The 11,714-nt window shown below is 41.3% G+C and overlaps 1 protein-coding gene across 2 annotated transcripts in view; it reads left to right on the top strand.

Moving 5' to 3' along the window:
• LOC116381846 (probable E3 ubiquitin-protein ligase DTX3) overlaps positions 1-6,715 on the top strand; it is a 7,380-nt gene extending 665 nt beyond the window's left edge. The window contains exons 2-4 of one of the 2 annotated variants that reach the window (XR_004212687.1): positions 429-646; positions 1,621-1,837; positions 2,668-6,715. Coding sequence is in view for 1 of the 2 variants with exons in the window: in XM_031844294.1 (XP_031700154.1) it covers positions 429-646; positions 1,621-1,699 (297 nt within the window). In the remaining variant the exon portion in view is untranslated. Of the gene's footprint in view, positions 1-428; positions 647-1,620 lie in introns of both variants that reach the window. The other variant, XM_031844294.1, reaches the window with a different exon arrangement.
• The last annotated feature ends 4,999 nt before the right edge of the window (positions 6,716-11,714 follow it).

Raw genomic sequence — 11,714 nt, 5'->3', positions numbered from 1 at the left:
TGTGTGTGTGTGTGTGTGTGTGTGTGTGTGTGTGTGTGTGTGTGTGTACTAGGAGTAGTAATAGTTTTGGATGTTGTGCAACGCTGAAGGCGTCTTAACGTTTCTGAAGCATCTGTTTAAGGGAATGCGTTCTGAGCCCGTATATCAGATGCAGTACCAACACAAGGACTGCCTCCCAGTAGTAGAAGTCGGCCTTTTTTTTTATTTTTACCAATTGTAACAGTAGAAACAATCCCAAAATGTGTCCTTGTAATTTCCTTATAGGGAGATGTGAGAATAAGCTTTACCTCATAATCTATAATACAGATATCGTATTACAAAATGCATCAGTGCCTTGGTCATGTAAATCTGTATACCCACAATTTAAGTGTTATTACAACTGTTGATCAGTGTATGTGACATCTATGCTGCTGTTTCCCATATTACAGCCTGAACACCCAAACCCTGGGGTGAGGTACAGCAGCACCTCCCGTACTGGCTTCCTACCAGCCAGCGAGGAGGGTGAAAAAGTCCTGAAGCTGCTGAGGAAAGCCTTCGACAGGAGACTCACCTTCACCATTGGACAATCTGTCACCACGGGCCTCAATAACGTCATCACCTGGAATGACATTCACCACAAGACCAACATGGATGGTGGTCCACAATGGTATGCATATATATATATATTTCTTTTTCCCCATAAGTGAACAGACAATAATGTAAGATTTTAAGTTTCTCTTATCACAATCTAATTAGGTATAGTTTTTCATAAATGCTTACTCGCACTTATTTTTAGTGATTTATACAGTCATGCTAGCACACCAGTAAAACACAATGTACAGCTAAGGCTGATGGGAATTTGATTAGTATCGGGTGTAGAATGACTGTCATGACTGTACGAGGGGTATGCCGGAAGAGTCCACTTCAATTGCGAGCTATTGTAGACAACAGGTGGTGGGGCAGGTGAGGCTGACGCATTCAATGCTGTTTTTTTCTAAACAGAGAATATGTTGCATGTATTATCACTATACAATTTATTTTATAAGCAAATACTTGGCTACTATATAACCAAGAAGAATTAACATCATTCATCATTCCTACTTAAATAACTCAAGCATCAAGGTACTGCAAACATAGGTATACTAAGAGCAGGGAAACTCACATTTTCCCTCAGACAAACAGTTGTTTCCAGTAGAGAGTCCGGTGTTCTGCTGCAGATAGTGTAAAAGGCTCACACCTGAACCCAGTCCCATGTATAAAGACTCTGATCTAGCCAGGCCCCTTCCACTTGCTGGTCCTCCTCAGACAGCTCAGCCTCCAGACCTACTCTTCGCAACAATTTGGTCATAAACCAGAATATTGGAAAAATAATAATTTTGACCTGCTGATGGCACTATATTTAAAGTAATGGGATCACCAAAGTTAAAAAGAAAAATTGAGATGTCTACCAAATTTTACATTAGGTAGTTCTAAGTGGGAGGAGTAAATTCCACAACCTTAGGTCTTGCAAAGCCTTTCCGGATGTAATGTCATTAAATACATAAAAAATACAGGTTCAGTAAACTAAAAGGACATTTTTTATCCTTGTTCCAGAGATGTACTTACTACATTTTTACGTTTGTTTGTCTTTCTCCATTCCAGTTTTGGATATCCAGATCCAGAATATTTGTTCAGGGTTCAAGAGGAGCTTCGTCTTAAAGGAGTAACACAGGATGATTGATGGGTGAAGATCATCAGAAGACATCCTTCAAATAGATTTGACTCTTTGTATTTTTACAAAGTCTCTGATTTCAGGTCTGCATGTTTTGCAGTCCTCAAGCAGGGATCATCATCACTGAGATGTTTTTATTCTATGAAGGTTAGTGGTTATTCACAAAAATGTTTTAAACGTTCAACCAACTATGCAAAAACCAAAGCAGGCATAGGAGACAGAGCAGGTGCAAGCACTTGTCACCTGTGAAATTATTAGGTTAAGTTTCCTAGGGAAATGAGGGATCATAGTGTTTTTGGCAATGTCAGGGTATTCTGTTTAAAGCATCATGTGATATTTTGTATTTCTTTTTTTATTGCCATAGATCTCACAGAAAACCAATTGTTTTGGATGTGTAGTCAAAGCCATTGTTGTCCAAAACCTAATACAAATATAGAGGACATGTTCCTTCATTACAATGAACACGGAAACTGTAGTTTGTATCAAGGTGATCCCACATACACAGTTCAGCTGCTGGTAATATTTACTAACTCACCACATTCACAGCTGAAAATAGTCCCCAACAAATACACCATGTACTCCTGTTTGAGTAACATTAGCTCAAAACTACAGTATCCAGCTGTTTTAGGGAATACTTTACCAGTGTTTAAAATTAAAATACATACAGTGTAACATATTTAAAGATTTATATCTCCAGTAATACAGAATTGGCTCAGGGATGAGTGACATGGACAGGAAGGGGAAGTCAGAAAGTATTGACAGATTGACAATAACCAACATATAGAATATTTGTCTTATCATACGGCACCTTTAATACATCTTAATTCATTATGTGCCTTTATATGACATCATTCAATGTATTAGTGGCCAACAAAAGGAGTTATCTGAAGTCCAGTCATGTATCTATCCTAAATGTTTTAGTCCAAAAACATCTTTGATATATTTCAGTCCTGTCTTTTGCCTGTCCGTTCCACTAGAGGGTGATGCTCTCTCATAGGAAGACCATGTGATGGCGTCTGCTTGGTATGCAGCTGTATCATCATCACAAACCCAACGTCCTGCAGCACCTCCCAAACCTCATCGCCCAAAGTCAGTGAGAGGAGCAGAGCATCTGCTATAGATGATGAGTCATGTGTTTCTATGGTGTTCGGGGGAGTTTTAGCAGTAGCGTACTAAAGACTCGAGATGACTTGTGGTAGTGACATGCACAGACAGCAGCAGATTCAATTGAAAGGTCAACAAAAATAAAATAAGTCAAGGCTCATCTGTTGATGGATTTAATGTTAAATGTGTAACAAGTGTCCTCGGCATCACTAGCACAAATAAAAAGGAAAAAAGCATTTGTATTGGCTCACGTCTCTTTTAATGCAGGACACACGAGCTCTGTTTTTGCTTTTCGCCAGGCTCTCTGACCAGCATCCATTTGACCAAGGTACAACTGAAATGAAGTATATCCAGATGATCTTCTTCTTAGTGGCAACAGTACAGAGTTATGGGAAGAGGAAAATACCTTTTAACCTATACTTCTATATCAGAAAGAGTGCACATGTGACAAGGCGGAGTTACTGGGCTCGGCCTCTTTAGCACTCTGGTGTTTAGCGGCTGGAGGCATTTCTGTGGCCCAGGATCTCAGGGCATCTGGTGCTCTCACAAAGCAGACCAGGACCCATCTGGTCAAATCTAACCCCCCACACTTGCCTTTTCTCACATAATTCATCAGTCCACTCCACTCATTACTTATCATCATCCTTTTTCCTCTCTCGTCCCTGATTTCTATTAACTGTTGTCTATGTTTTTTTTTAATCTACTAATTATTTTCCTTTCTGCTGTAGTAGCACATACCTGATACAACTTCATGAATATTTCAGTAGATATTTGCATATTTTATTTTGAATTATTACTATGTTTTAGACATTTTAACAGAAGATTGACTGAAAGTGGCGGACTAGAAAACTGTCTCTACGCAGTGGAGCAGATTGTGACACAAAAAGAAAATTGAGTAGTGAACATCCAGAGAGGTTCTCTGGAAATGTAACCTACTTTTGAACACATAATATTCCATGTGAACTGCTGAAGACATTTTCCAAATGAAGACATCCTCCCACCTGACTATATTTCTTCAGGCATTATTGTTCAAGTGCAAAATATATTGTTTAAACTGCAAGAAAATTGTATTGGCTTTTTGTTTGCACTTAAAAAGACTTTGCGTCCAGAATTTACATTGAAATTGAATGACTGTTTGCCCTTCTCTGCAGGTGTTTGCCTTCCCTGTCATTGTCCATCTGGACATCTGAATAGGTGCAAATAATTACACAAATGTAACCAGAGGTATAAATATGTATCACTGATTATGCAGAGCAATATTGTGGGTGGATTCAACATCAATGTAAATGGCTAGTGACAAGCCGCCTCTATAAAATGGATTGATGACAGACTGAAAATAAGCACCTTAGTGTATGGATTACGACCGATGCATCTGTAGCTGCTTACATTCATTTCCATCAAGCGTCGCTCTGCTCTGTTGTGGCAGGATGACTTTAATATTCTCCCCGTCAGGCACTGGAAATAGTACCACGGCTTTGGTGATTTCATGTTTCTAGGTGTGACTGTAGACGGCTACTCAGGAGGGGCTCCCAACAAACACGCAGACGTGCATGCCCTTCAGACGAGAGATGTGCAGCATTTCCTGTACTAGAGATGATAAGAAAATCATTATGTGACAATGCAGAGCTGTTGTTCTCGCCCCCTCTCCCCACTGCGCTCCTTAATTAGAGTGTCTCTGGCTGCGGGGAGAGCCCTGGCACATTGCCTGCCTGCCTCCTCATCCTCTCATCCTCTGGTGGTAAAGCCACCCTATCACAGAAATACCTGTCTATCTGGGTGCAGAGCGCGCTACTCTTTGTCTCCCTTCACTGTAATGAGGATCAACTCCACCAGACGTACCCTACTTTTGTATACCTTTTGAAGGTATATGTTTTTTTTATATCTTAACACAGTTTCCTGTTTTAATTCCAAGGTTGATAGAAATACAGATTTTCTGTCTACTCTGAATTAAAAGTATTCATATCCAAATCTTGGAGGGACGTACAAGGATATTTCAGGCTGTGTTTGTATGTAAATTGACAGGAGGAGGCATCTGTTTCTATACCCCACTCTGTGTGACAGAATGTCAGCCCACCGCTGACATGCTCATTCACTGAGCCTGAGGCTGTTTGCTTAAGAACAGCAAAGTGAAGGTGGGTGTGTGGGTACTTGTGCTTCTGTGGCTTTTGTCTGGTGCCCTTGACTGCATCTGTGCATACAGTACGGATATGCACTAGTGAAGACTTGTGTGTGTTTATCGAGGCAGTTTCTTACATTCTCTTCTCTGATTCATAGCCGGGGCTACACGGCTTTTTGTCTGCCTGATTTAGCGGAACAGACCCTCTGCTTTTCTTAGTAACGCTGACAGATTTACTGACTTACCTTACAGACAGGACACAACAGCCGAGCTGGCAACTATCGGGGTCTTTGGCTGGGTTGTCAACGTCACAGATTGAATGCTCTGCTCAAGCTGTTCTTCATTAGCGACAGCCGAGATATGAGTATAGCAGCTCCATCATCTGTCCTCTGTAAGAGAGATTAAAATGTCCTGTAATTACCAAAACTTAAATCAGTTAGTTGTTTACATGCTTATATAAGTGTTTTTGTTCATATCAAACACAAAACCCAACCTCATAATCTAATTTGTGTGAAACGGCAATAACAGGCTGCATAGCAACATGAAAATATTAGACAACAGCTGAACAAAATCTGCTGCAAATACATTTTAGGACATATTTTCTGGGTGCATTTAGGAAGGCCAAACTCTTTTGTTGTCTTTCCTGTCTGCGTCCTCGGCCTTGGCCATCCACTCTCAGACTGCCTCATGTAAGCGCAATTAGCTGTGGCTGTCATGGCAACTAGCATGACCTTTCTGTCACGAGAATCTCAACCAAAGCCCATCTTTCTTTTGAGCAACTGCAACAGCTGTCTGGAGCTTTTTTTTTTCACATTAGTGGATAAAATGTTTATTTTTTATGACAAAAAGCAGACTGATGCTGGCAGAAATGTGTCCCTCTGAAGAGACTTCAGACAGTAATGTATCCATAATCAGTTAGTGATAATGTGGATTTCAAGTATTGATGCAGGATGGTATATTAGGAAGGTTGTATCCAGTGGCACCTATACTGTATGTGTTCCCCAACGAGACTTTGTAGGCACCAGTTATGATCCTGCTTGAATAGCAATGAGCCCTTTTACCTCATTCATATAGAGCAGATCTCTAGTTCGGCATACCTTGACATACATGTACACGTGAATAGGAAGTACAGTTTGCTCTATAAATCCAAAATTAGGAGTCAAAATTACATATCAAATCCTGTGTTTGGATTTCATCCCCATGTATTTAAACCTATAGACTACAGAAGGGCTAATGTAATTTGTTGTTTTCTGAAGAATTGGCAAATTGCAGAGGCCACAGAGAAAGCATCATTATTATATCAAGATTTGGGCTCAGGCACAAACCTGTGAACAAGCATGCCCAGAATTTGTTCAGGCACAAAAAAATGTGCTTGAATTGTACAGTGCCTTCAAAAAGTATTCACCCCACTTGGCGTTTATCCTCTTTTGCTGCATTATAACCTGGAATCAAAGATTTTTTGTTGAGATTTTATCTAATGGACCAACCAACACAAAATAGTCAGAATAAGTGTGAAATGAAAAAAAAAAACTTGTTTTAAATATATCTAAAAACTAAAAAACTGAGTGTGGTGCATGCATATATATATTCAGCGCCTTTATGAAGCCCCTAAATGAGATCTGATGCTACCAATTAGCTTCAGAAGTCACATTTAAATAAAGTCCACCTGTGTGCAATCTAAGTGTCATGTGACTGTCACATGATCTAATGGAGAGTCATTAAATACATTATTACAAAATGGAAAGATTTTGGCACCGCAACCAACCTGCCAAGAGAGGAGCACCATGGACCGGGCAAGGAAGACATTAATCAGAGAGAAAACAGCAGACCAAAGAGACCCTGAAGGAGCTGGAAAGCTACACAGCGGAGATTCAAGTATCTCCATATGACCACTTAAAGCCGTACACTCCCCAGTGCTGCAAAACACATTTGGAGTCTCCCATATACCTTTTGGCAAACTCCAAATGTGTTTTGTTATTTTTTTCTTTAAGGAAGCAGTGTTTTTTTTCACTTCACCAAGTTTTACTATTTTGTGTAGGTCCATCACATGAAATGAATTAATTCCAGGTTGTAATGCAACAACATAGGAAACACACCAAGGGGAGTGAATACTTTTGCAAGACACTGTATATTTTATATTGCTGTGCCAAAGTGTAGGCTGAAAAAGCATTCTCTGCTGCAGCTGAGTGCACCTGCTGACGCACAAAGATTTTATTTACCCATGATGTTGAAACTATTTTTGATACTATATTTTAGGTTGAGCCTCTATCAGGCTAAACATGCAGAACAACCGGACATGTAATACCAGTCTCTAACCAGTGCTTTTATGTGTCTCAAGGTTAACTGCGGTGAAGACGAGACAATCCCTGCAGTTATGAAGTGGGTACCTTGTTTCACCTGCGGTTTGTTGATGTAAAGACGTCACACTTCCAGAGGGCCGAGCAGGACCTCTTACAATTAGTAAATGGAGCAGCTGCACCTTATCGCAGCAAACAGCTCACTCAGCAGTTTAGCCGGTGAATAATAAAAGTGAACAAAAAGCTTAATCATGTCAGATAATTAGAGCAGGAGTTGAGAATGTTGTGTGAGTATCACCGTCTTGCTAAAGTGTGTCCTGGTATGATACATAAATCAGAATGAGTCAAAAATCTCAATCAAGAATCTGGGGATTTGTCTTTGAGGATTTTCATAATCAAAATTCAGTTAAGTTCCTGACATACATACTGTATTTATTTAAATCTACTTCAAACACAATTAAAGTCCCAGATTGCCAACTTAATTTCATGATTTGCAAGATTTAAAAAAAAAGTTTTTTAAATATCACTAAACAATTATGTGTGTATAACGTAATATGATGACACCTTAATCAAACGCAATGTATAACTATGAATATTTCATCTCCACTCAAGAGCTCTCACATCAAAAGCCATCTCAGTTATTAGAGAGAGAGGGAGAGAGTGAGAATATAAATATAGCCAGTGTGGCATACGGATTCCTGTCACAAAGGTGCCTCTAAGCCTTCTACAGACAGTATCAAGGCAGGAGGGATAGAAACTGGGGGGGGGGGGAGAAATGCATATTTACTTATCAAAGATGCCTCCAAAGCAGCTGTGAATCAAAAACCTTGGAATATGTGAGTCAAAAGGATGGGGAGGAAGAAACAGAGGAAAAAGAAGAAACAGCTTTGGGAGGGAGGACACAGACAGAGGGCGGATGAAAATCCTCCACGGGAATATCTTTGGAGCTGATGTGTTGCATAGTAACAGACTACATTCCAGTATCTAGACCAAGCATTGATTGAAAACTTCTCTTTTTTTCCCCTTTTTCCAGGTGATGATGCATTCCCAAACAGGGCCACGAGTTAAATATAGAATGCCGAACTAAAACATTTAGCGTGTGATTTCAAATATGAAACCATGCACTACTGCTGTGCTAAACCGCGCTGCTTGATAGTGATGCTGCACTTTGCAGGCTGCTGGTCTGACAAATGTGAACATTGACCTGTGCATCTGCAAAATGTTATTGTTGTGTGAGTCTATGTTTGTGACACATTTATTTATTTCATTTGCGTAATCTAAATATTTGAGAAGTAAAGTGAATATTTGCAGAAGTTAGCGCAATTGTGACAATTCCACAGAGCCAGAACGTCTACTAATGTGTGCCTCTGTCTTGTATACTGTTGGATTAGCGGAGGCTGCATGGATGCTTAGGTTGGCAGCCATATCCAACCAGACTCTGGCATGCAGGACATGTTTGCTAAGTTCATCAGCTGTCTCATATGTATCATAGTGTTGCTTCAGTATCTGCACTGCATGTGCAGCGGAAAATACTGCTGTGAGTCAGTGACTGAGGCTTACACTGTAAATCTGCTCCAGGCTCTTGACACCTCTGTTACACTGTAAGACAAGAGGATGCACACTGCAGTTAGATCGTAAAACAGGACTGGTACGTTTTCTGGGAAAAGGCACCTGCGCAGTTCAACTGCTCCCCCCCCCCCCAAAAAAAAATGCATGCATTTTACATCTGCCTCTTCCTTTAGTTCATAAAAAAAGGCTTTTTATCGCAGATAAAAACGCTACCTGTTGTCATGACAACATTGTTGCAGATCAGCACATCGAATTCCATTGAAATAATTACACTGAAAACACAGCTTTGCTAGAAAGAGTGAGCAAGCCTCTCGTATGTTTCCTCCGTTTGATCTTCACATCGTAGCTGCAACTGAGCTCGTTTCAGCTTCCTGTTGATGCTGCCTGACACCAAAGACCTCTTCCCAATGCAGTGCTTATGTAATCTGCATGGGCTTTATGCTTCAGCTCCCCCTTTGAGTATGTACATGCAAGAACATCCCTACTGTGTGTATTGTCAGTGCTTTACAGCTCCCCTGTCACTAAGGATCAATGTCATTGCTCGGCCGTAGTGTTTCTCTTTAACACTCCAGTGTTCGAATTTGTTGCAGCACGGCTAACATAAAGCATTTCCCTCTTTAAAGTCCACTTCGATTTGAAGTAAAATTGAAATTAGGTTGAGACTTAAAGATATTAGTCTTTTGAAGATATCCTCCAATCTCTTCCCGCACACCCTCCCCCTCGGCCTGTGCTCCTCATTTCTTTCATCCCAACCCCCCCCCAGGAAGGAGCAGGAGAGTTAATGCTCAGTGGGAGGGCCCTCTGGACCCACGTGCATCCCGGACTAAGCCGAACACACACCTCACACTCTCTCAAACCACTAAAGGCACATGCTCCCGCCGGTAGCCATGGTTCCCTAAAGAGGAGTGGCGAAGACAAAAAATGAGCAGAGTGCTGTCTGTAGTGGCCTTGGCCTCCTCTTTGTCTCTCTCCCATCCTTCCCCCCACTGCTAATACTTCTCTCATAGCTGCAGGGACCGAAGGGAAAACAGTTGCACACATGCACGAACATGCATGCACTCTAATCACTGATGGAGACATGCTCTCTTTGGAGGAATGCACTGGTCCTTTTAATGGCTGCTAATGTTTTCCCTCTGAGTTATACAGCAGGTTCATCCATCTGCTGAGGCCGCCAGATTTGGATTCAGTACTTTGATGTAGGTCTTTCGCTCACTGAGTAAAAAGTAAAATGATGGTGGTGAAACACAGCAGAAACACAATATGGTGTAATTATGGAGTAATTATCACTGCTGTGCTCTCAGTCTTCCGCAGCTTACCCGATCTAACATTTTAATCAGCATGAAGGACAAAGCATCGGACCCTGAACTGGCACAGCTGAGAGGACAGCGCTTATCGGTGATGTACTGGATGCCTCCATGTTATTTTGGCTTGTGCAGACACACGTAGGATGTGGCCTGTTGCCAAATCCACTGTGTGTGTGTTTGTGTGTGTTTGTGTGTGTTTGTGTGCGGCCCAGTGCTCCTCCTCATCCTCTCATGCTCAGACAGTGGCACATAGTGCACAGCAGAGCATGCCTTCGCCTTTGTGTGCGGTTGCCCAGTGATCACAAAGAAGGGCATAGAGCATGTGCATATTGTGTGTGTGTGTGTGTGTGTGTGTGTGTGCGTGTGTTTGTCTACTGTGATTATGTTTTGGATGCAAGTTTTGGATTGGCGCACTCACTGTGGGGAACATCCTCTGTATAAAACACACACAACAGAGTCTCCAACACAACCTTAGAAACAAACACAACACCAGCGTTTTCATCTAGTGTCCTTATATATCAAAATTGAGACATTAGTAGGCTAGATACATAAAGTACTAAAACTTCATGTCAAGTCATGCACAACATAACAACCCTTGTATGATGTGACCAAAGACAAAAATGTACGCATTTTTATTTTCTACCAACAAATACCTGCCATTTCATGAAAACAAGATAGAGGAAATGTGCTCTTCTGGGAAATATAAGTGAGTAAACATGTACCAGAGGCAAAGCTCACACTCAGAAACAGTGTATACGGATTAGAATAAACCGATGAATACTCATCCAGCCCACATCTGCTCTATTTGCATTACTTGTGCCACCGACATGTTTCTGGTCCATCCCAGTTATTGCACAAAGATGTGTCCTAAAAACAACAGAGCGATTTCTCGATTCCTTTGAAAAACAGCATCCAGTTTCAGAAGCACAACTTGTGCTTAGCCACTGTGGCCACAGGGAGCATTAAACAATTGCTCACATTTGACTGAGCTCATTGGTGGTGCTGCCAGGGAAACACAAGGTCAAGAGAGAGCTCTAGGGGAGTCGTAGGTTTAACCACAGGAGGGAGTTTGGGGTCAGGGGTCACACAGACAGGTGGGGGGAGGGGAGGGTGGAGGAGCTGCAACATAGTGTTAAGTCCTCAATGAACAGAAGAAAGAACTGTTCGGGTGAACGGCTGCTGGCGCTGTGTGCGTAAAGTGATGATGCAGACGATGTGTTTGAAGGCTGAGGATTTTGTTAAAGAAACCAAGAAGTAAAATAAGAAAAAAATATATTTGAAGTTTCTCAGGATCTTTATTATAAACCCTAATTCTAATATTTCTATAAAAGAATATCATATGAAAAAAAATCTCAATTGTATTGCCAGTCTTAGCAGGATATTCTGTAGAGATAGTGAGGATAAAAGGGATGCTGTGTGATCATGTCCTGTTAAATCCTGTTATACCACCCCTTTTTGAGAGCAAACTGGCTGAATTGTAAATGGATGGGTTTAGATACTCTGGCCCTGCCCTGCACTGCGGCAGAGGCAGAGAATCTGGTGTCTGTGTGTCTCATTGAGAGAGAGTGAGTGAGTGAGCGAGCGAGCGAGAGAGAGAGAGAGAGAGAGAGAGAGAGAGAGAGAGAGAGAGAGAG

Source organism: Anarrhichthys ocellatus, unplaced genomic scaffold (genome assembly GCF_004355925.1).
Source record: "Anarrhichthys ocellatus isolate YVR2014 unplaced genomic scaffold, GSC_Weel_1.0 scaffold5, whole genome shotgun sequence".
Lineage (NCBI taxonomy): Eukaryota > Metazoa > Chordata > Actinopteri > Perciformes > Anarhichadidae > Anarrhichthys > Anarrhichthys ocellatus.
This window is presented reverse-complemented; position numbering and strand designations above follow the sequence as displayed.